The sequence below is a fragment of the Acartia tonsa genome, chromosome 14, assembly GCF_053477335.1.
Source record: "Acartia tonsa isolate MP-2025a chromosome 14, ASM5347733v1, whole genome shotgun sequence".
NCBI lineage: Eukaryota > Metazoa > Arthropoda > Copepoda > Calanoida > Acartiidae > Acartia > Acartia tonsa.
Genome location: NC_137273.1, coordinates 22,739,988 through 22,766,211, shown reverse-complemented (window position 1 = coordinate 22,766,211; position 26,224 = coordinate 22,739,988). Strand labels below are relative to the sequence as shown.

Below are 26,224 nucleotides of genomic sequence, written 5' to 3'. Positions count from 1 at the left end.
GATATTATATACTTGCTATGAGGTTATTATAAAATAATTAGGCCTAGCATTGTGTGCAATTATTATTACACAATTTCACCAGCAAAACACAATGATAGTTGTTTTCATAAGTAGCGCAACAATGACTGGCGAAGATTTAGAAGATTTTCTTGAATGTTTAGTAAATGATATTGCAGTTTTAGATAATTTTGATTCAAGACATTTTTTTTCTATAAAATTTTGATTCGGCTTCTGCAAAAAGAACTATTTTATGTGTAAGTGGCTAAAACATACCATTAACAGAAATACCTAATAAAGACTCGAGTTATAGTGTTTAAAACTTGGGTACAAGGACGTCAAAGGGGGTTGCTTAAAGAAGTAATAACCCCCCCCCCCTTCCTTCTTGAGATACTCTAAAAAAATAAATATTATGTTATTTTCAGATAAAATGTAAAAGTTCTTTAGGTTTAAAGTGTTTCTTATTCTTCATCTAAAACTTATTTTGTAAGGTAAAAGAATTTTAATTTGTTGTTTTCTCTTATCTCGATTATGGATCATTGAAAGATTATTTATTGTTTCATGCTTCTTAGGTTTAGTAAGATCCTTCGGTACAGACAGATAGACGGACACATTGATAGACAGACACAAAGAAAGACATCCTGCTACTTTTATAAGGATATCATATGTTGATATTTACATTTCTTTATTTTTTAGGTTCTGCAATTTTTGCGAAGATGTGAACCCACCCCCAATCACCAATTTCTTATCACCCCCCAGCACTGCACTACCCCCTTAAAAAACTCATATAAAAAATCCACCAAATTAATTTTGGATAATCCCGCCCTATCTTTTTAAAACCTTCACCAAGTACCTACACCTTAATTTTCTACGCCCCAGAAATTTCCTCTACATTTGGACATTCATTACTGTACTTCTGAGAAAAATCAGGTAAATGTTTGGAGGAAAGGGACAATGAAATATAATTTTTTTTTGCCCCTCAAAGTTGATAACCTCGTTAGATTAGTTTGTACTAAGTGTTCAAAATATTTGGGGTGGTATTAAATCTTTGTATTAAGTTATACAAAGTGTCCAAAGTTTTCCACAAAAAAATTCAAAACTAAGTTAGCACATTGACGGACAATGTGAGTCAAAAAGGTAATCTGAATAAAATATTACCCCTACATAAAGGGGACTATCCACGAACAATAGCAAGCATCTTTTAGCATTGACCCATAGTATTTTTTCAGTGAATATACTAGGTTAATGTTTAATATTTGCTTTGTCGACTAAAAAGTTAGGTTTCACCATGGTTTTATATGAAAAAAACTTTGTAATGTAAATCAATTTTTAAAGCAATATCATCAAATGCTTTGTTGAGTTCAAAGGACAAAATAAAATAACACTGCTGAAAAGCATCAAATGTTGTAATTTGCAAAAGTACATTAATTAAACTGTTTACAAGTTACCTACCCTTTTTCTTAATATACATTTTTAATCACAATAATTTATTTTGTGTCAAAGCTTTTAAACAACAGTTTGAACTCATCAAAACATTCGATGATATTGCATCAAACAATGCTATATTTCAAAGTTTTTTTTTATATAAAACCATGGTAAAACCTAACTTTTTAGTCGATAAAGCAAATATTAAACATAAACCTAGTATATTTACTAAAAAGATATTATGGGTCAATGCTGGAAGATGCTTAGAATCACTTGCTCTTGTTCGTGGATAGTCCTCTTTGATATCCCCGATGTATACAGACAGATTAAATTGACTACTTGCTACCAAAAAAATAGGCTGTAACTATTTTTGGAAAACAAAATTTTAGATTAAATTAAATTAAGAAATGAATTTTCATTTATTTTTTTCATTTTGTTTGTAAACAATCGCAGCTCTCTCTCTCTATCTCTGTTTCATTAATCAAATTGAAAAGAATTTTTTTTATTTAAAGATTTTTAAAAATGTGAAGACTTGTTTTTTTCTCTCGTTTTTTCAGAGATGGAGAGAACATTGGATTGTACATAAAATTGGTAGCGAAATTTTTATAAATTGGAATCCAATTTATTGGATTTCTTATTCATTGGCTTAAAAACTTTGGGTACTTTTATGAAATCCTGATAGGAATACACATACACAATCCTTCAGTGTCCAAACTTTTCCATCAATAATTTTAACCTACTAATACATAATTAGGGGTTTATACTACATTGTTCAAATTATTGTCCATTGGCTTATCCCTTATAACTCCTGAATTCTATTGAGTTTAAGGATTTCTGGTTATGCAAAAGTTTTTAAAGAAAATTACGTTTTTAAATATTGGTAAAATCCACTATTTCAAAAGGCGAGCAATTTCAACCTAGGGAGGGAAGGGAATATTGGGCTGTTTACACTAGTCCCAAAAGTGTTAAAAAAAACTTATTCGTCGGCTTAACAGCTTTGGGGACTTTGTTTAATTAATGGTTGGTTAATTAAGTAATTTTACAAACGTTTTAAATCTACAGAAGGGGTAATCAACCTCAACTTAACCCCCTCCCTCCCCTCCTGAACAAACTGACCAAACAACGAGTCCTTGGTTAGCAAGCTAAATTGACGACATTTTTCCCTGTAATATCACGTATATTCTACACCCTGCATTGGGATAAGACACTTTAAATTTTCGAGACATCCTTGAAGCAGTAGTACAAAAACTCCCTGATAACTAGTGGGCGCATTAAAACATGATTTACAAATAATTTCACTTATCTATAATACAAAGTAGTACGATGTCTGTCTGTCTGAAGCTTAAGATCTCAGTAACCACTGAACTGATTGGGCTCTACTCTTCAGGGAATATACCTACTGGTCCTGGGATGGTTTTAAGCTATTTCCTGGGGGGGGGGGGGGGGGTGAAACACTCCCCCCCCCCAAAAAAAAAAAGTTTTTTTTCCCCTAAAATCAAAAAGTGGGAGTTCGACTACCCCCCCCCCAAAAAAAAATTCACCCCTCAAAAAATTTTTTTTTTCTTTTTCCTTTTAAATCAAAATAACACAAATAGGTTGATTAAACCTCTTGGGGCGAAGCCCCTGGAGGCTAGGGGCTAATCCGCTAGTAAGAATTAAAGTGTTGCTCTACTTGCACTTTATGAGGTCTTGTAATTAATTTTTATCATTTTATTTACGCCATTAGTTTTTTCTATTGCATTAAATCCCTCAAAATAATGAAATTAGAGCTAGACACTTTAGTTGGTAGTTAATAACATAAAAGAAGTAGACAAATCCAGTCATAAGAATTATATTCCTCTAATTGAACCTTGCGTTTTAGTGTCTCAAATAATCTTTAGTTGACCTATCACTGTATCATTATTAAACGTTTTGTCATTTTTTCTTGTGTATATTCGTTTTAGTTAACATTTTGGCGGTTTCCCTTTAATGTGCTAATTTGATCACAGGAAACCCACAACTTCCCCATTTATATATTCTTTTGCGTTTATCTACTTTTGGTCGGATAGGTTAGGTTATATTGGGTACAGGGTAGCCCTTTAGGGGTTTGTGATTAAGAAAAATACTCCCTACTTAAATCTTTTTAAATTCGAGGGTTGTTAGATGTTAACCAAAATTAATATTAACAAGAAAAATTATATCTGCATACTTCAATGTTTTATATTTAGGATTTTGACAACATTATATTTGAGAGTAATTGAGTAATGTTTTGTTCCATATATTTAGCATCTAGAGAGTAATATATTTCAGAATTTAGAGTAATGTTTTGTTCCAATATTTATATTTAGAATCTAGAGAGTAATATATTTGAGAGTAATATAGTAATGCTTTGTTCCAATATTTATATTTAGAATCTAGAGAGTAATATATTTGAGAATTTAGAGTAATGTTTTGTTCCAATATTTATATTTAGGATCTAGAGAGTAATATATTTGAGAATTTAGAGTAATGTTTTGTTCCAATATTTATATTTAGGATCTAGAGAGTAATATATTTGAGAATTTAGAGTAATGTTTTGTTCCAATATTTATATTTAGAATCTAGAGAGTAATATATTTGAGAATTTAGAGTAATGCTTTGTTCCAATATTTATATTTAGCATCTAGAGAGTAATATATTTGAGAATTTAGAGTAATGTTTTGTTCCAATATTTATATTTAGAATCTAGAGAGTAATATAGTAATGCTTTGTTCCAATATTTATATTTAGAATCTAGAGAGTAATATATTTGAGAATTTAGAGTAATGTTTTGTTCCAATATCTATATTTAGGATCTAGAGAGTAATATATTTGAGAATTTAGAGTAATGTTTTGTTCCAATATTTATATTTAGAATCTAGAGAGTAATATATTTGAGAGTAATATAGTAATGCTTTGTTCCAATATTTATATTTAGAATCTAGAGAGTAATATATTTGATAATTTATAGTAATGTTTTGTTCCAATATTTATATTTAGGATCTAGAGAGTAATATATTTGAGAATTTAGAGTAATGTTTTGTTCCAATATTTATATTTAGGATCTAGAGAGTAATATATTTGAGAATTTAGAGTAATGTTTTGTTCCAATATTTATATTTAGGATCTAGAGAGTAATATATTTGAGAATTTAGAGTAATGTTTTGTTCCAATATTTATATTTAGAATCTAGAGAGTAATATATTTGAGAATTTAGAGTAATGCTTTGTTCCAATATTTATATTTAGCATCTAGAGAGTAATATATTTGAGAATTTAGAGTAATGTTTTGTTCCAATATTTATATTTAGAATCTAGAGAGTAATATATTTGAGAGTAATATAGTAATGCTTTGTTCCAATATTTATATTTAGAATCTAGAGAGTAATATATTTGAGAATTTAGAGTAATGTTTTGTTCCAATATCTATATTTAGGATCTAGAGAGTAATATATTTGAGAATTTAGAGTAATGTTTTGTTCCAATATTTATATTTAGGATCTAGAGAGTAATATATTTGAGAATTTAGAGTAATGTTTTGTTCCAATATTTATATTTAGGATCTAGAGAGTAATATATTTGAGAATTTAGAGTAATGTTTTGTTCCAATGGCCCTTCTTCCTTCTGTAGGTAAAACTTATTTTATTTATTTTAACAAACAAATTAATTATGTTAAGCTTTTCTAATAAGATTGGTAGGCGGATTCATTCTTGGGGCGATTTTTAATTGGAGGGTGGTTATAAACCTCTCTTCGTCCTATTGTAAAGGAGAACCATATTGGTTCAGCGGTTAGCAAGATACTTTAGTAAAGACAAGACACACTGAGAGACATTCTGTTACTTTTATACAAGAATTATTGAATCATTTGAAGGCATAAGTTTTCATGGAAACTAATTTTGTTTATTTTGTTTTTAGTGATCTCAGGGTTGAGCCCTTATGCGGCTCTGGCCACTGGAGTTTGGTTCTTTCCTTTTCTTATAGCTTCTTTATCATATTATAAATTCTTAAGGGTAAATATTGTTTATTAGTAGCAAAGCTGCTCTATAATTTTATTGTATGCCCATCCGTCAGTCCTTCCGTAACTGTAACTGTACGTTGGAAGGTTGATTTTCTCTGGTGTTATATAGGTAGACTGCTGATTTTTTTTGTAAAGATAGCTTTTCAAAAGATAAATGTAGTGAATATCTATTCTTTATGTAACTTTGTACGTTTGCACATCCATTCAAATAAAAGAATGTCCCCATTAGGTTTCACACAATGCCAATTTTTAATGAAGTAATAAATAAAATAAAACTTTATTATCTAGTATTTTCATCAATATATACTCTTACATTCAGTGGTGTGTAGTAGGGGGTTTAAAGGGATGTTATTGCTTCCCTTAAAATCAAAATTACTTTCTCTTAGTCGCACCCAAATTGCATATACCCCGCCCAGTTGAATAATTGTGAACGCCACTGATTAAATTGATTTTTGTTTAGGAAAATCCCGAAGAGAAGATAAATAATGCAGAAAAATTATTTCAATATTATGATTTTATTGTAGTAGGTAAGTCAGTTTCTTACATTTTTAAACATTATTTGCTTTGCCTCTAGCATTTATTGGCTCGTATTCGAATAATGTAAAAAAGCTTACATCCATTACTAATTCTATATATAAAATAAAATAGCTTAAAACCATTCCGGGACATATGTGAAGTCCTTCCAAATTAGAGAACCCATTTTAGTCTTATTGAAATCTTAAGCTACAGAAATAAAAGCCATACTATTTTAGTAGTATTAGATTGTATAATAAACTTTGGGAATGCCTAGGGGGGTGGTTTTAGACTGTTTTTCACTCATGATTTTCATTATTGCTCAGATCCGGTTATAAACTAGCTGGAAATTATCGGATTCGATGACATACTAGTTAAATATTAAATATTATTTACAGTTTTCTGCTGAAAGTAAAATAAAAATTTGATTTTTAAGGTGCCGGATCCGCAGGAGCGGTGGTGGCCAACAGATTGTCAGAAAATCCTAATTGGAAGGTAAAATTTTTCATTTTTAAACTAATTTTTTTATATGAAAAGTATATTAATATTACTTTTTCTATTAGTCTAAATATTTTTTTTTACAAACTGGTATAAATTTATTGTAATATATCAATCTCATAGAATTTTATTTAAAAAAAAAACAGAAATATGGATACAAAAATCCACTAGTACTAATTTAAAAATCCGCCAAAATGTCCACAACCACATATACCACTTTAAACAAAACAAATCCATCGGTTTGTGATATTTTTGATAAAATAAAACAGAAAGACAAAGAATAATATATTTTTTTTCACTTCACATAAATATGCATAAACAATTCATTTGTTTGAATTTTTTAAACATATCGGCTTGAATTTAGAAGGATGACAATTGTACATTTTTAAAACAAAGTTTTGACGCTATTTTTACAACTCCCTGTTCAGATATTGTTACTGGAGGCTGGTGGCGATGAGACGGAAATCTCGGACGTTCCCGCCTTGGCGGCATACCTTCAGTTGGGGCGGATGGATTGGAAATACAAAACGGAACCTCAACCTAACCGGGCTTGCTTAGGTAAAGATTATTTGGAAAACGAAGTTGATAATAAATTCTTAGATAATAAACTCTTATAAAAGGCGAACATACTCTAAATTATTGCCTGTTAGTCTGTCCATTACTCTAAGGTGTATTTGTGGTTTAATTGGCTTCTATTTAGACGACAATCAAATTTTTGAAATTAAGATTCCCCTTACCAATCAACATCCAATCTTTAACTATGTATGTCCGTATTGTTCTAGAGGACATCAAACTTCAGGGAAGTTTTTTTCACGGCTGTAATTAAAAATAGTTCTTTTATTTCAGTAAATTCTTTTATATTTTTAAGCAGGGAAAGTGATATTCTGACAAACAATTCTAAAGGAAAATTTCCCCACAACCCCTTTCCCTCCCCTTCTTACCCACCCCTCTTCAATTATATGAAAAAATAAGATATACCCCCAGCTAACTTCCAAAGGTTTCGTAATTTTTTTTTGTAGAATTGATTATTACAATAGCTAGGCCTGATTTTTAAGCTCCACGACTTATGGATACTGTCATTCTTGTTCTTTGTTGTTGATTAATATTTTTTTCAGGACACACAAACCAACGATGTAATTGGCCGAGAGGAAAGGTAAACTATTTATTTTTTTCTTCTTGAAACTCAATTTTATCATAATACGTCATAAAGAGAGCATTAAATATTAATGTTCTCCACTTAAATTTTTATTTAATTTCATAGAAATTTATCATATTATGATGTACAAATACTTCGTGTCTAAACTTAATAATATATGAATCACTTTGAAAAATGCAAAGAAAACGAAGTAGCGGGCCAATTTCCTAACCCTGCGGGGAAATCATTAATAATTACCTAACCAAACCTATCAAAAGCTACTTTGAAAATACGACGAAACCCGCTACTTCGTTTTCTTTCCTTGATCATGTAATATGTTTGTTCATATAGTAGGTGGGTGAACACCATAGGGGGTGTGTCCACTCCCCAAAACTACATTCCTCTTGTCTGTGTTATACCCCACTAAAGCTCACACCGCCATCTATTTTGTTTTAATGAGGGGGGGGGGGGGGGGTCGTAGAACCCTGTGCAAGCCACTGTTTTTAATTTAATTATTTAATGCATTTTTTTTTCAAGGTTTTAGGCGGCAGCTCAGTTCTAAATTATATGCTTTATGTCAGGAAAAATAAATCAAAATTTTCTATAATTATACATAGTTATTTGTTGCCTCGTATTATCGACAGTCTTCAGCAGATAGTTAAATTACTTGATTTCCTTGTTGTGATTAATTCAATTTTATTATGTAGAAGGTTTCAATTGTTTTTAAAAGGAAAAAATGTGGGATATTAAAATATAAAACAATAAGCGTTAAATTGAAATTGATATATAATCTCCAACTATAAAAATAAACTTGCCCCTTTTGTAAAAAAAAAATATTGGTTTTTTACCCTATTAGCTTTGAATCAACCAATAAAAATGCAGAAAGTACCTATAGTTTTTGAGATGATGAAAATAAAATAATGTTATTTAAGACTTACGGTCCTATCCCCCCTTTCTCTATATGTAAATAATAAATAGGAAGAAAAATAAATCTTCTAAAAAATTAAATTTTAATTATTAGAGAAAGAATCTTTTAAATCAGACAATAAGAGTGTACTGACATTTAGAAATCTAGGCTTATCTGTGTTTTTTTGTGCTTAATATTTTGATTTATTTTTTGTAATATAGAGGAAACAAAAAGGATTATGATGACTGGGAGGCGCAGGTATTAGTTTACTCTTAAAATCTCGAGAATGTCTTTTCCAGTATGAGACTTTAAAGCTGATTAATATCCCGTGGATTATAACCGGTATGAAAATTTATGTATAGTATCGTATTATATCCAGTTTTCTACGAATATGATATGATATGATATGATTTATTAGCAGTAAATTACAGATTAATTTTACAAATAATTAAATACATTTTAAATTACATCATTTTTATAGATATATTTATTTATATTGACATAATTAGGGTAACTGTACTACAGGGCCTTTAAAGTCAATCTTGACTGTCCTTCGGCCCAATTTTCATTTAATTTTTTAAAAATATTTACAAGTTTCACAAATAATATAAAATAATATTAGCTATTTACAGGGTATGGCATTAAAGTAGCTTACTGGTTGCGATATTTAAATTAAAAATGTAAAATCATAAGATTATAACCAATTTTTTTAGTCCTTGCCTTCGGTTGGGTCTGACAAAATTCATTTTAATCTTATAATTGTACATTTCTATATCTGCGAAAAGCTGTTTATAATACTATAAATGTAAAAATAACTACTTCAGTTAAAATAGGTATAAATATAAAATCATAATTGAATATAATAACGACTATACCTATCCAGTATGGATATTTTAAGCATTATTTTTTTTTTAAATATGGCGAGGTAGGTTGTGCTAAAATTCCGTAGAAGTGAGTTTTAAGGCTTTACAAGAGTAATAGAACGATAAAAAAATGTTTTTTAAGCCTTAAAACTAACACCTTTACGGAATTTTAGCACAACCTACCTCCCCCTTTTTAATTTTGTAATAACATTCCTTTTTTCCGTAGGGTAACCCTGGATGGGGCTTTAACACAGTTCTACATTATTTCAAGAAATCTGAAGATAACAGGTTTGAATATACGTTTATATATTCATGTAATAAAGTTGTCTGGGGGATTTGGGTTCATTAAGATCTCAGTAATGGCCAAACAAAGATAAACATTAATGTTTGATAAGATATAAAAAAAATATCTATAAATAGCTAGGGCAGGGGCTGCTATTCAGCCAAATAATTCCATTTGAAATTTAATATTTTGTTGGGGTAAAGTTGGCGTGAAATTTTATGTAACTGAAGGGGAGTGGGTAAGAAGGGGGAGAAAAAAGAGAAGGGGATATAATTATGGGGATGAAACAATGAAATAATCTTTGGGTACTAGAATCAATGCAACTTCTGTCCTTTTGGCTAACATTCAAGACTATGGGTACTAGCGCAGAATGCCGCGATATAGTTACTCTTCTAACAGACAAGATATTTTTGATCGTAGTAAAACATGTTTCAATAACCTATAGAGGATTTTTTTTATCGTTCTAGGCAAGTTTTACATGAAATTTTTACCTAAATTACAAAATCCTTAAAATATGATAATCATTTGAATAATAACTAAAAACAATTATTTTTTTTTATACTTTAAAACCCCAAAAAAATAATTTAGAAACCCGTACCTGGCGGCCACTCCATATCATTCTGCTGGAGGATACCTCACTGTTCAGGTAAAGTTTAGAGAGTGATATCGCACGTCCAAGAGGGGGGGGGGGGATAACTTTTTTCCAATGGGTATTTCTCTTGAGAGGGCGATGGTGCCTTCCCTCCAAATAGTTATAATCCTTCCCAGGACCTATGAGAACCTACCCGGCATGAGAGAACCATATATTTCCTGCGGATAGCGAGATCCTTCGGTAAAAACCAATACAGATGAACATCCTGTAACTTTATCTTAATGATTATTTTAAATACGAAAAAATGTGTATAATTCCAGGAATCACCATGGCGAACGCCGTTGTCCACTGCCTTCGTGTCTGCTGGCGTTGAGATGGGATACGAGAACAGGGACGGCAATGGAGAGTTCCAGACTGGCTTCATGATTCCTCAGGTTTGAAGTCATTTTTTTTTCTCTCTTCGTTTTTCCTCTAGGGAAAAAATAGGTATGAGGAAAAAAAAATATTTTTCAGCCGGGGAAAAAATGTTTTTTTTTTCAGAATAGCAATAGTTCGAATATTATCTTGAATTATTTTCAGGGTACAATAAGACGAGGTTCACGATGCTCCACAGCCAAGGGCTTCCTCCGTCCCATCAAGGATAGGAAAAATCTTCATATAGCTCTAGATTCATACGTTTTAAAAGTAAGTACAAAATGGACAATGGACTGTTTGTTACACTAGTCCCCAAAGTTTTAAATTAACATTTTCTTATTCTTTGGCTTAATAACTTTGGGGACTTGAATTGAATTATGATTTTTTGATTCATAGAATTGAGTGTCCAAACGTTTCAACAACAACTAATTTTTATCTACATGGGTAATTTTATGTTTGATCATATGGAATGTACATCAATATATCTGCCATTGTTTTATCCTTTCTGATCCCTGAGTATAATTCTTAAGGGATTGAAATACAAATAAATAAGTTTTCATATTAATCTAATCTATCTTTTTACTGTATAGGTATTGATAGATGAGAATAAGACTGCTTATGGTGTTAAAGTAAAAAGATACGGCAAGATTTATAATATCAAAGCAAGAAAGGAGGTAATAAATAATCATATTACAAAGGGGGGAGGCGGATGTGCCACTTTTTGAAACCAAAACTAAAAGTCAAAGGAACTCAACTAAAAAAAGAGTTACAGGTCTGAGATTTTGCATGGCAGTTGCTTAATAGGGGTACAATATAGAACTGTGAAGAAACGGCGGCGCAACCGCCGAAAACTGCCGAGAAAAGGCAAAAAAAAATTCGGCGGGAAACGGCGGTTTTCGGCGGTTGCGCCGCCGTTTCTTCACAGTTCCATATTGTACCCCTATAAAGCAAGTTCCTTTGTTGACTTTTGGTTTTGGTTTCAAAAAGTGGCACATCCGCCTCCCCCCTTTTTTGCCTATAAATATATTGGTAAGGCTGAGAAAAAAAACTATTCATCCGTTCATTATAAAAAGCTTGTTCTGAAAGAATTAACATATTTGATATCTCCATAATTCATCAGTTTATACACCCAAAAGACAAATAAGTGAAATAAGTGCTATCTTGTTATGTAGGTTTTGTGAGTCTCTTATTTGCAGATAGACTTTGTGAGTCTTTGTAAAGGTTTTGTGACTTAATAATATTCACAGTTTATTGTTTATTATATTCACAGTTTGACTTTTTCAAGGCCTTTGATAGTTAGTTGCTAGTTCTTCTTGGTTACCTAAATAAGAGAAAATTACTGATTATCAAATTCTATGATTTAAAATTTAAAATACTAATTGTTGAGGTCATCTTCATTTCAATTCAATTTTTATCATTACCTACAGATTTCATTTTTCCTATTACATAAAGTATTTAGGTTTTTTGGCTGTAGCTTAAGATTTCGTCAACTATTATACCAATTAAGTTCTCCTCTTTAGTGTTCTTCCCAGATGTTCCGATATTTTTTAGGATAATATATTAATAGGTTGTTTTGTGATGGTTTTAAGCTTTTTTTTATCTCTTCTAACATAAAGTCTTTAGATGCTGGGGCGCAACTGCTAGTTTTACAAATTCACATAATGCGTCTTTTCATAAATATTGTTACTTATATTTTCCAAAATGTGTAACTTTGCATTGATTTAGGTTATTTTGTCGGCTGGTTCTCTAAACTCAGCCCAGTTACTTATGCTCAGTGGAATAGGCAGAGCGGTAAGTTTTTATACTATAAAATGCTTAAAATCCTAGTTATATATTTCTTACTTTATGTAAATGGTTCGTTGAAGACAGATTTTAAATCTCGTTTGTTTCCAAGTAATCAATTTGGCATATAATTTTTGTGATTTTCTCAACAAAAAAGATTTAGCATAATGTACTTTTTAGATTGTTAGTTTTTATCTATAACCTTAGTTAATCTATTTAATGAAAGGTTTAAAGAGAGGGGTAGGTTTCTGGTAGAATCCGTAAAGGTTATGTGTTATAAGTTAAAAACAGTAGTAAATCAATAAAAATTTATGTTAACTTTTGAGAAAAAAAAAAATTGTCTATAGTTCTTTTCAATAAGAAATACACTTTCTAGTGAATAATATCGTTCTACTACTATTTTTAAGCCTTAAAACACATACCTTTACGGATTCTACCAGAAACCTATCCCTCTCTTTGACACACAAAAAATGATACTTCCCTCTTCTTATTTAAGTAAGGAATTTTTGCTTTCAAATTAGCAAAATACATATATTGAATTAAAATTTACAATTATATATAATCATTCGGTTCAAAATTAATTGTTTTTTTTTGCAAATAATTTTACAAATACGTAATGTATTAAATACGGTTTCGCTAGAACCTTCGTATTTTGCATAACTAATATTTGCAGATGTTTTAAAATTAGGACAATAAAATCCAATTTTGGCAAATTAAAAACTCCTTAAAAAACACCAACCCAATATAATTCCGAACATCTGTCAGCTATGTTAAGGGGAAAACATAATATTCTTAGCTGCTTTTTAAAAAGGTTGACGTTTGTGTGTGAACATTTTTATATCAAAGAGCACCTTCATAAAAAATAACTTAAGTCCATCGGTCTGTTATTAGGAAAAACTTGAAATTCTTTATGAATGTTCGGATCCTTGTTCCCACCCCTAGGGGATTTTTTGTTTCGAATAAGAAAACCATGCAGTATTTTTTGGCATAAAGGACAATCTTAATTTTTTTTGCAGGATCATTTGACAGATATTGGAATTCCTGTAGTCGAAGACCTTCCAGTTGGTGAAAACCTCCAGGTATAATATCAACAACAGAATGAAAACCTCCAGGTATAATATCAACAACAGAATGAAAACCTCCAGGTATAATATCAACAACAGGATGAAAACCTCCAGGTATAGTATCAACAACAGGATGAAAACCTCCAGGTAAAGTATCAACAACAGAATGAAAACCTCCAGGTATTATATCAACAACAGAATGGAAATTCAAGGTATAATATACACAACAGAATGGAAACTCCAGGTATAATATCAACAACAGAATGGAAATTCAAGGTATAATAACAACAGAATGAAAACTCAAGGTATAATATCAACAACAGAATGGAAACTCAAGGTATAATATCAACAACAGAATGGAAACTCAACGTATAATATCAACAATAGAATGGAAACTCAAGGTATAATATCAACAACAGAATGGAAACTCAAGGTATAATATCAACAACAGAATGGAAACTCAAGGTATAATATCAACAACAGACTGGAAATTCAAGGTATAATATCAACAACAGAATGGAAACTCCAGGTATAATATCAACAACAGAATGAAAACCTCCAGGTATAATATCAACAACAGAATGAAAATCTCCAGGTATAGTATCAACAACAGAATGAAAACCTCCAGGTATAATATCAACAACAGAATGTAAACTCTACTATTTTAGCTGCACAGCACTAAAGTGTTAAATACTATAAATAACAAAATCTTAGTAATATTAAGTAGACAAGTGGTACCGTCTCAGTAATTTGTTATAAATCTTCCCAGGACCTTTGAGAAGCTACACTGTAAATGAGAACGATATCGGTTCAGCAGTCAGCAAGATCCTTTGGGACAGACACAGAAACTGGTATTTTTAATGTTTGTTATTTATGAATATTTAATTTTAGGACCATTATGGAACTGGAGCATTAACTTTCACCATTAATCAACCAGGTTTCACATTTTATAAAAAATATTAATTCCATTGCAAAAAACGCGATATTGAGTAAATATTCTTTTATTTAACTTCGTGTATTTTTTTGTAAAAAAAGGGTGATGTTAGCAAACTATTTCTTCAATAAAATAATAAAATGTTTTTTTTCATTTGATTCTATTTATTTTATTCCAGTGTTTTGTTTTAATCTAATTCAAGAATAAAAAAAATTATCAATTAAACACAATCTTTTAATTTTAACAGAAATAAAAACACAAACAGAATTGATATTACACAAGCAAAGTTGTTTAATGATGATAAAATAAATCTGACAAATGCTTTGTTACAGTCAAAAAGACATTATTTGTAGTTATTCTTTTATTATCTGCAGTTAGTTGTTTTTAAATGCTATTTGGATAGATAAACAATATTTTAAGTTTCTAAATAGGCGAATTCGGTTTAAAATATGATTATTTTTATTTAGTTTCCCTGGTGCAAACTCGATACGAGAATATTCCAGCTGTGCTCAAGTATGCGGTGTTTGGTTCAGGTCCCCTCACTGTTCTGGGTGGGGTAGAGGTAAGATTTAATTTAAATATAAGATTTCATCATAGTTGACCCAGTAGATGTTTTCCGAAATTCAGAACAAACCCCTTTTTTCAACCTCTTCTCAAGAATATTTCATTATGCCCATTATTCTGACAAAAAATTCCAAGTGAAAATTTCTTCTAAACACTTACCTCTCACCTTCTTATCCACTTCCATTAAAATTACAAGTTTTACACTAATAAAATTAATTTTTGGAAGTTTCAAACGGAATTACTTGGCTGAATCACAGTCCCTGATTATGCTTTTCTAAGCATTTTTTTTAGGACAGCTTGAAGAATAATTTTTATGGCATGCTTTGAACTAGCATTCAAAGTCTTTGATAATAACCAAAATAAGAAAGGTTGTTTTGGTTCTAGTATCCAAACTCCAAGATAACCAAAAGAAGAATTTTTTAATCTTTTACCACCCTAAATTTCTCTGCTTGTGACAATACCTATGGCCTTAGGTAAATGAAACAATTGCATTTCAGGGTCTTGCGTGGATCCCGACCAAGTTTACGAACCGTAGCAAAGACTGGCCTGACATAGAGTTCCATTTTGTGTCGGGTAGTCCTGCCTCTGATGGAGGCAGACAGATCAGAAAGGTGAGACAATAGACATAATATATCTAGATGATCCATCTGACCCCATTTTTCGTCAAACTTATAAAGGGATTTTTTCAGACAAAAACCTTTGTTTACTTTTTGTTATATAATAAATATATTCTAGAAAGCTAACTTTACACTTAAGAAATTCAACTATTTGCAACTAACTTTTAAATGTTTTGTCATATTTTACGAGGAAATACATTTTTTACACGAATTAATTTACCCAAGAAAAGTTTTATCCTATGATATGCTACATTTTATAGCGGACTCATAATACCAACGAAATATGCTATTACATTCCAAGATCTGTAAAATATTTCAACCAATGAGATGTCTCGAATTTTCCTATTTGTTGATTTAGACAGTATGTCTCAAGGTTATCTCTATTGGTGAGTCAACTTTACCTTTAAAAATGTCTTAAGACTACCGACAATTTCACTCTAAATGATAATTTTTATATCAGCAAAGGATGCAATCCCTATAAAAGTACCTTTATTCTATAAAGCACTGATACACCCTTAAATCTTGACTATTAGCCCCCTTACCCTGCTGGGATGCCTAGTATCAACATTATTGTTAATAAAAAAAATTACATTCTATCTACCGAATACTTGATGATATTTTATCGTATTTCAGTCTTAAACAGCTTGAACTCGACAAAAGATTTGATGATTTTTGAGAATAATATTTGTTTAAAATATTAATTTTTCTGCCTGAATTGAAGTACAGCTGTTTTTTTTGTCCATATTAAACAGAAAATTAGTATATAAACCTAAAAGTGCTAGACTAGATTAAATCCGGTTTAATTTGGATTGGTTTAAGTTTTAAAATATTTTATTTGATGGTATTTTATCTGCTTATGTAAAAGATTTAAGATAATATCTTGAGTAGTTTGTTTAATTTTGTCCTTTTCGATTAATTTTGTTTCATAACTCTAGTTGAGGATTTTACAAAATGACGATTAAGTTGCCTCAGGACCTTTTAATTAATTGGTTATCAGGCAGTTTCCCACAAAGTGCGTAGCGAGCACTAAATTCCCCTCCCCCTTATTTTGAAACAAATCGAAAACAATGACGGGTTGGGGTAGGTTTTGAGTGTTAGTATTTTACCTTAGGCACTTTAAGGGAAAGCATTTGTTTTCACTAATCCCATTTTGTTTTTAACTTCAAATTAAAAAAATTATTAAAATTTTTAGTTTGGTTTCAGGTTATTAACATTTAGTTTTATATTTATAATTTTTTACTTTTAGGCTCATGGTATTTCTGATACGATGTGGCAGATGTACCGACCCCTGGCCTACAAGGATACCTGGTCCGTCATTCCTATGCTTTTAAGGTACACATTTTTTCTAATTTTGTTATCGTTTCCTTATTATAAAGTAACAGGAAAGATCTCACTATCCGCTGAACAGATATGGTTCTCCTTTAAAGTTAAGCTTCCCATAGGTCATAGAAGGTTAGTAACTATTATGGGGGTGGGTACTACCCCCCCCTCAATTTTTTTTTCTTTTTTAAACTAAGATAAAAATTTAACACCCACTAATAAACTAGATAAATCCTAATAAAGATAAAAAGGATTTTTTGTTTGAATTTCAACAAAAATGCTTAATATTTAGAAAAATAGTTTGATAATTTCCTTAAAATTCCATACGTCATTTTTTTTATCTAAGGGACAATCAACCTTTTGTCTATAAGAATAGTTAACAACTATTATTCTATTTTATGTGAAGCACCTGTATAATCAGTCTAAATCTTTATTATAAATATCCTTTATTTTTAAATTTAATGACTTATTTACATCAAATTATGCTCCGATCTTATAATAATGCTTAATTTCTTTAATAGCGGTTACGCCTGTAGATGCCTCTAGAGGAAGTGGTGGCACCCTTTCTCGCAAAGGAGAACCATATCGGTTCAGTGAGATCCTTTGGTGAACATAGACTCATAGACATCCCATTATTTTGTAAACGTCAGGTTCTCTTTTTTGGGCTTCTCTTTTATGTATGTTTTCGTCCTTGATAATCTTTAACTATTGTAGGCCCAAGTCTCGTGGAAGAATCATGTTGCGCAGTTCTAATCCTTATGAGAAACCTTTATTTTTTGCTGGGTATTTTAATCATCCGGAAGATATACAGGTATAGAAATCCCCAGAAGGTCAATCAAACACTCATTCCAATCTAGAAATTGAATCTCTAGCAGACGAAGTATTTGTTTATATTTAATCACATAAGATTATTTTTTAGCCTAGTAAAAGGGGCGCTTTTTTGACGAATAACTTTCCGAATTCAACTTTCAAAGCTAACTAATTGTATGATTGGATAAACCTGTAAATCTTTGAGAATTTTTTTAGAACTTCTAGTTAAAAGTGGGGTAAAACTAAACAGCTCTTGCAAAACACTAAAATTTACAGCAATTTTTTTCTCTCGATTAGATCGGATTTTTCATAGCTTTCTTCCATTTGTTTTCTTAAATATGAGTTACCTTTTTTTATCCACCTATTGTTAATAAAATATTAATGATACGCTAATTATGAGCATAATTTATATTATTTTTCTTCAGGTGTTGGTAGAGGGTGTGAAGGTGGCCCTTGCCATGGCCCAAACTCAGGCCTTCAAACATCTGGGTACCAGATTCTGGGATAGAGTGCCCATGCCAGGTAAACTAAGGGATAGCACAATTGCCTTAAATCAATCTCTTTCCCTCTTAATTTTAGTTAAAATAACTACTCCAATGAATCAAAGCTATTGGAGGAAAAAGGTACTTTCTCTTTAAGTGCATTGCAAGGCTCCTTAGTACCCATTAAGACTTAACCTAAATTAAAGTAATAAACGAACTAAGGAAAATCTCCCCTCCCCTATCTTAAGGTTTTAATTTATATCAGAAACAATGGGGTGGGTTCAGGGCATACCCCAGGCACTGTTAGAGAAACTACCAGGAAAAGTTTGAAGACTTAAATGACTAATGATTTCAAAGTTTTCAAGTTTCTTTGTTCAACTGTCTTCGATAGTTCCGGGCCAATAAAACAGGGAGCTAATGAATGTTATTTTGTAGAAAATTGTTAATAAGATTCATATTTCAGAACTGGTTATAATTTAGTTGAAATTAATAATTTTTATGTTTAAGGCTGTGAAAATACTGCGTTGTGGACAGATGAATATTGGACTTGTATGTGTAGACAGTATACAACTACCATATATCATCATTCAGGTAGATAGATAGATAGATAGATATATAGATAGGGTACTAGGGACATCAACATTGATAGATACATACAGATGAATATTACACTTGTATGTGTAGACCGTATACAACTACTATACACCATACATCTATCATAGAGGCCGCATTTTTAGATAATGAAAAACACCTTTTACAAGTTTGATGTGCTTTTGTACAGAGAACAAGGATATATAATTATTTTTTCTGTATTCCTTCTGGTTGTTTATGAAAATCGGAAAACTCAGTTTTATTTGACTCACACTGTATATCATCATTCAGGTAGATAGGATAATAGAGAAATCAACACAATTAGTAAGATACATACACATGAATAATGAACTTGTAAATTGTATTTTTTAGGTTCTGCTAAAATGGGCCCCTCAAATGATCCTCAAAGTGTTGTCAACCATGAATTGAAGGTATAGTCGTTTCGTTTTTCGCGGATAGCAATTTGAAAAAATAAATTAGCCCCTAGGTGTAGTTTATAACTATTTGTTGAAAAGTTTATACATCATTAGTTTTGACCAACCATTCAGTATATTATTGTGCCAAAATTTTTAAAGGGATAGTTCTATGAAGTGTATTTAAAGAGTTAAGGTACTTAGAGTAGTGAACTTTTATATGTCTTAGTAGAATGTATTAGGCATTGGATAGATATGATTATATGTTAAAGAATTTTTAACATTGACCAGACCAATTTTTTTTATTCGACAATATCTAAAAAAGTTAAAGTGATTTGCCACATAAATTACATGAATGGTCTATTTTTTTTCAAATATGTATAGCCAAAACACCAATATGAGAGAATCTTTTTCCACATATTTCACAAGAGTTATAATAAAATTGAACAGGGGTTCCCCTTGGGACAAGTTATTTAAAAAACATAAAAAATAACATCCGGTTCATTATAGGAAAGGTTTTCTAGAGATTCTTTTTAAAAAAATAAAGAAAACCGTCCGGTTTACTTACAAATACAATACACACATTATCTCACGCGGAAATACCAACTAACCATACAACATATATATATATATATATATATAAAGACCATTCTCATGTAATTTTATGTTGCAAATCATTAACTTTTTTAGATATTGTCAAAAAAAAGTTCGGTCAGGTCAATGTTAAAATTCTTTATCACAATCATATCTATCCAATGCCTGATATATTCTACTTAGACATATAAAAAGATCACTACTCTAAGTACTATACTAAATATTTTATTGGTCATTCTTTGTTGTTATGTGTATTTTGTTGTATAAAAAGTTTGAAGTTCTATCAACTAGTAAATGCTATCTAAAGTTGTATTTATGACAAAAAAGTTTTCGCCATATATAACATGCAACGAAGTTGAAAATAAAAATGAAACACTCATTTTTTAAGGAAATTCCCAGGTCAAATCTTTTAATTTTAATCAATAACTTTATATTATGCACTACTACATTATTTAAAATAGAAAAAACTTACAGTCCACTATTTTTTTTATAAATGCACTTCATGAAACTATCCCTTTAGGAATGATTGAGTCGATGTAAAAACTATGTGTACCACCATCATTTACAGTCCATTGTACCCTCTCTGCCTGGAAACATAATAAGACATAATATTATTTTAATCCTCATGTGAAAACATCCAAAAACTTTTATGCTACACATTCTATTTCTAATAAACAACACTTTTATTTTAATAAATTTAGGTTTATGGAATCCCTCGTTTGAGGGTGGTGGACGCCAGTATTATGCCCACAATTGTTTCAGGTAATCTACAAATGGATAGGGTAATGTAAGAAATAAATTGTGCATTGAAATTTTTTAAACACGGTATTTTGTAATCTTTTATTGGGAAAAGTAACCTGCGGGATAATATCAGAAATCTTAAATTAGTCATTTTATACAGAAGCTATTCTATAATTCGAAATGTCCGTTTGTCTAAAATTATATAGGGAAAAAATAATTTTCTCCTCTTCTATGTAAGATAGACTGCTTATTAATTTGTGAAAGTTTCCAATACTAACTTATAAACTTAGATTATGATTAGAGTTTCTAGGCTTCCTAAATTGCAGCTTACTATTAAAATGGATAATTTATTCCTAACGTGCCTAAATTAACAATAAGAGTTATCCGTTACGGTTTGTGTGAACCGACGACCCCAATTACAATTTGGGTAAATTGCTTATATGTTTTTTTCTTCTCAGGAAACACAAATGCTCCGACAATCATGATAGGAGAGAAGGCGAGTGATATGATCAAAGCTGACTGGGGCTTTCATCATAATAATTATCATAGGGTGAGCATCAGTTTTTTTAAAATAGAAAATAGCGGTTTCCCTCAAAGCGATTAGTCAAGCACAGAAAAGCAATCTCCCCATCACACCCTTATTTTCAATTTATTTTCAAAACAACTCTAATAACTCAATGTTATATCTTATCATTGGCACGTTCACTTGTCATGGTATTTACTCAAGATGTCATTACAGTTTAATGTGTTTTCAAGTTGTAGTAAGAGTTTCTCTATTTCTGTCTGTTCCGAAGGATCTCGCTAATGCCTGAACTGGTATGTATGGTTCTCATTCACAATGTAGCTTCTCATAGGTACAGGGAAGGTTGATTCATATTTTGGCGGAGGGTTCTACTACCCTTTTTAAAAAGAAAATAACCAGAAAAAGTTATAAAAAAATGAGGCATCTTAGGAGCGTAGCCACTAGAAATAAAACATTAAAAAATATTTATGTTTCAGATAAATCGTGTGAGACGAGACGCTCGAGACAGCCGGGATGTTTCTAATTCGTGGCCAGTCAAGAAAATCAATGGAAATTATTCATATAATATAAACGATCATTATAATTAATTTTATCACATTTAATGTGAGAATGTTGCTATTATCATATTCAAAATAAATGCTGTAATAAGCTTTAAAATATTTAAACACTAGTCTCTCATTGGACACAAAATGACGTCCAATAAGAAAAAGGAATAAAAATATTGGAAAGAAAATTATTTTATTTCAAAATTAATTCTTGGCATTTTTGAATAAAAAATATGGGGGAATAGTTATTTCTCGCATCGTATTATATCCAGCTTTCTATATTCGTAGAAAGCTGGATATAATACGATGCTAGACATAGTTTTTTCGTATGGATGAGAACCGGTTCCTGTCCACTGGATTCGAATGAATACGAGAAAGAAAATTATTTATTTCAAATTTATTTCTGGTCTTGAAATAATATTCATTATTTTATTTTAATTCGAGTGTCAACCAATAAGAAATAGGCATGCTGTTTTAAAAGTTTGGAATAAAAATTATTATTTTTTGTCAATACCTTTTTTCAGAGTATAAAATGAGAATAAATTTTCCAACATCATTATTGATTTCTAATTTAACATTTCATACAGTGGGTAATATTTATTTCAACATTTTTTGTCATTCAAAATCAAGTGTCACAAAAATAATAATATTTAACATAAAAAAGAAATTTTTAAAATAATTTTGTTTTCTTTATTTGTTGAAGATTTAAGCCCAAGCTTTTTCTGAGGGGGGAGACCCCCCTCAACCCCCCCTCTCCTGAGGGGGGAAACCCCCCTCGACCCCCCCCCCCTGACGCTCTCTTCTTTAAATCTTTCATTATTTCTGTAATTTATTCTAACTATCTTATAAATTTCAGAACATGAGATAAAAAGGAAATAATTTGCTGTACATTATTAAAAATTTAAAAATTGTAAAAAAAATTCCAACATGATTTTAATTTTGAATACAAGAATATTTTTTCCTATATGATATGTTAAATTTAAATACAGGAATAATTTTGTACTGTGGAATTGAAGAAATAAATGCTGTACATTAGAGTGGCTTGATTTTCAATGATTTTCTAATTTTAAATGTGCTACATACACTTTCTGTCTGAACATCATATAAGAGACCAAAAAATGAAAAGAAAATATTTTGAATAATGGGGAGGCTCGCTGATGCATGTAAACTTTTAGAAAGACACTTGAGGGGAGAATTTTTTTTTTTTTGGGGGGGCAATTATTTTTCTTTCAAAGTATAGCTTTATGCACCTTCCCAATTTTGTCTTGAAGAGTAGAATAAGAATAAAAAATCTGTTTTTAAAACTATTGATCCTAGCAAGAAAAATCCATAAATAAATTTAAAAACCAAGAGATTTTACATTTAATTTAAGATTTTTCATGCTTGGATTAATATTTTTTTAAACCAATTTGATATTCTTATATTAATCAACAAGACAAATTCAAAAAGATGCATAAAGCAATACTTTGAAAGAAAAAAAGTTGCACCTCCAGAATAAACTTCTAAAATTTTTAATGCATGGAAACACCTTCCCCCCATTTCCCCTCAAGGACAAAATCAATTTTTTATATTTAGGTTTCTTATATGACGTTTAAACTGTAGATGTTGATTACAAATTCAATGTCCAAAATTGATCCACTCTACTGTACATTGTTATAATTTAATATTTGATGTGGGTATAAACATTAGACATAGATGGTCAATCTGACCCCATTTTTTTCTTAAAAAGAAACCTTTGTTCACTTTTTGTTGTATATGAAATACAGCCCTATAGGCAACATTATTTGCAACTAAATTTTGCAATGATATAATTTTTAGAAAGATAACTTTATTATAAGAAATTAAATTATTTATAACTAACTTATTATATGTTGTGTCATACGCCTCACATTATATGATGGAAGAAATATTTTCTTCAAATATTTCACCCAAGGAAAGCTTTAATCTAAGATATTCAACAATATATAGCTGATACATAATGTAAACGAAATTCCCTTGTGCTGTCTCTAGGTTATCTCTATTGTATAAATGAACGTACAAAAGAGGAGGAGAGAGAGAAGGAAATAGACAGAAAAGTGAGGGAGGGGGGAGGGGGAAGAAATATAGAGAAAAATAGACAGAGATATTTATTGTTCACCCTTAGATGATGTAAATTTTTTGATAGACTTTTTTGAATTTAAGAAAAGATAGAGAATGAGACAAAACCAAGTATCGTATTTTATTAATATTGCTTATACAAGAAAGGTCATTCAAAATTATTTCACCAATATTAAGGTCAAGTGACAAAAATTTAAATTTCCACCTACTTCGCCCCCAGAGGGGGCAATAGTAGAAGGAAAATTCAAATTTTGATCACATGACCAAAATTGTTGAAATAATTTTAATATCCTTTCTAGCATTCACAATATTACGAAAATATGATAAATAACTATTCTCGTATTTATTCGAATCCGGTGGATAGGAACCGGTTCTCATTAATACGAAAAAACTATGTCTAGCATCGTATTATATCCAGCTTTCTACGAATATAAAAATGTACAATCATAAGATTAAAACCAGCTTTTTTTAGCCCGTGCCTACGGCACCTAGGGGCTAAAAAACTGGTTTTAATCTTATAATTGTACATTCTATATCCGCGGAAAGCCGTTTATAATACGATGCGAGAAATAACTATTCAAATATAAAGCATCATAATTACCAGAATTTAATATTTTCAAAGGTAGAATCAGTTAATTAAGTTAATCAACCCTTCCAAGTAATCCAAAAACTAGTTTTAGCCCTTGCGGGGCCTTTATACTGCGAGCAGATAGCTATTAGGACCGTTACTTATCCTAACATATCAAAAAATGCTCAAAAATGAAAGTTAAAAAGCGGAGAGGTGTTTGTTTGATTTACTAACAATATCATTTTTAGAATATTTTATATTTATTATATAACCTTAAATAATAAATATAAAAGAAGATAATAATTTTTCTAAGGGCATTTAAAAAAAATATCTAATGGTAAATATTTAATTTTGTAAAAATATTTATTTTTGTGTTTTAAGATTTTCTTACACTTTTTAGTTATATTTTATTCATTTTAAATGCTTAAAAAACTGATTACTAACAATTGTTACTGAGCAGCTTATATCAATTATTTTATTATATTTGTTAAATCTAGTTAAGTTCACGGTTAAATATTGCTGGTAACGAACATTTTTTTTTTTTAAATCTTAAAACTTAATGGGCTTGGCTGCTAGTGGCCAAACAGCTGAACTTACTTGTACTTGCACAGCTGGAAAAAACGTTTAGAATAGGTCTTTTTTCGCGCATTTATGTTTGCTCCGAGATCACTAGAATTATTGAGTTCTTTGGCTTTGGAAATGTTCGATTTATCCAGCAACATTTTACTGTGAATGTCATCCTTTTTATTTTATTTTTTTTGTTTATTTATCAAAAGTTTAGCTGTTGTTTTATGATTTTAGTTAGTTTTTAAATTATTGTTAGAAAATGTGCCAATTTGGATGCCATTTATTAATTAAAGAATTGTAAAAAAAGTCTTGTTTGAAATTGAAACATTTGTAAAATACTTTAAATGGCAAAATAATCTCAAACTATAAATATTCTTTTGTATGTAAAGGTAAATTGTATTTTTTAATGATTATTTATCGCATCGTATTGTAGACAGCTTTCCACGGAGATTAAAAAAAATTAAGAAATTACCGTTTTTGTTACCCTCTGGGAGCCGAAGATTTTTATGATTTTATTTTGATATTCATAGAAAATTGTCTGTAATACGATGCTATATATGATTTATCAGCACGGTTGACAATCTGTTCTAATCTAGCGGATAATGATCGGATTCGAAGCCATACTGTAAAAATTTGAATGTGATTTAGGTATGTAATTGTTAATGATGTAATTAAAAACTACGCCGTACTTTATTATAATCTAATCTTTTTCAGCTCCATTACTGACCAAACCGACCAACGAACTAAATTTAAGACGCTACTTCGCAATTTTCTAATGTGCATTTTTTTCATATATTGCTAAACTCGAAAATTAAACAATTTTTTGGTATAGTCCCTTTCGTGGCAACACCTCTTAAGGGGTGCTTCGTCGTATTTTTACTCTTTCTCCTATTTCAAGACCCTGCGGGGGGCTTTAACCCAACTTAACCTAACCTATCAAAAGCTACTGCGAAAATACGATGAAACGCCCTTTAAGAGGCGTTGCCATGAAAGGGACTAGACCTCAATTTTTTTTGTAACTAATCAGTAAATGTCCCTTCTTGTTACTTTTTAGACTTGGTAAATACCTCATAAATAGATAAAAATAATGTTCTCTAATATCTTTTTTCTCCATATTGCAAAGATTTTTTGATAAAATTTATAAATGTGCGGCGTAAAATACTTATTTAATAGACGATTTTAACATATTTTAGGGCAGTGTTTAAGGAAAACATGTTTTTACATATTTTATCTGAATAAAATTAGTGTCATATTTGTTCAATGTGTTTTTTTAGTAGCGAAGTTACTCAATATTTCACTTTGTCTGTAACTCTGTGGAGGAAATTTTCTCAACTGCTATTGAAGATAAACGGATGAAATTAAGGAGAAGAT

At 30.3% G+C, this 26,224-nt stretch overlaps 1 protein-coding gene across 31 annotated transcripts; it reads left to right on the top strand.

Annotated features, from left to right (window-relative positions):
* Positions 1-419: 419 nt before the first annotated feature.
* Positions 420-26,108, top strand: LOC145306164 (glucose dehydrogenase [FAD, quinone]). Of its 31 annotated transcripts, none has more exons than XM_080148171.1 (33): positions 420-488; positions 694-927; positions 4,979-5,048; positions 5,334-5,428; positions 5,897-5,963; positions 6,386-6,444; positions 6,876-7,005; positions 7,563-7,600; positions 8,120-8,163; positions 8,711-8,747; positions 9,579-9,640; positions 10,224-10,281; positions 10,548-10,661; positions 10,807-10,911; positions 11,232-11,315; positions 12,367-12,432; positions 13,440-13,502; positions 14,379-14,424; positions 14,889-14,983; positions 15,483-15,596; positions 16,849-16,934; positions 17,637-17,733; positions 18,158-18,254; positions 18,722-18,805; positions 19,178-19,236; positions 20,514-20,574; positions 21,012-21,103; positions 21,553-21,667; positions 24,297-24,340; positions 24,747-24,794; positions 25,063-25,242; positions 25,423-25,501; positions 26,027-26,108. In XM_080148171.1, exons 3-28 carry the CDS (start codon positions 5,027-5,029, stop codon positions 21,661-21,663), a joined length of 1,986 nt encoding a protein of 661 aa, XP_080004297.1. In that variant the 5' UTR covers positions 420-488; positions 694-927; positions 4,979-5,026; the 3' UTR covers positions 21,664-21,667; positions 24,297-24,340; positions 24,747-24,794; positions 25,063-25,242; positions 25,423-25,501; positions 26,027-26,108. The 31 variants fall into 31 exon arrangements, with proteins under 31 accessions (XP_080004297.1, XP_080004298.1, XP_080004286.1 ...); XM_080148172.1 differs by having other exon boundaries at positions 25,977-26,108; XM_080148160.1 differs by having other exon boundaries at positions 24,747-24,808; positions 25,068-25,282; positions 25,423-25,520.
* The last annotated feature ends 116 nt before the right edge of the window (positions 26,109-26,224 follow it).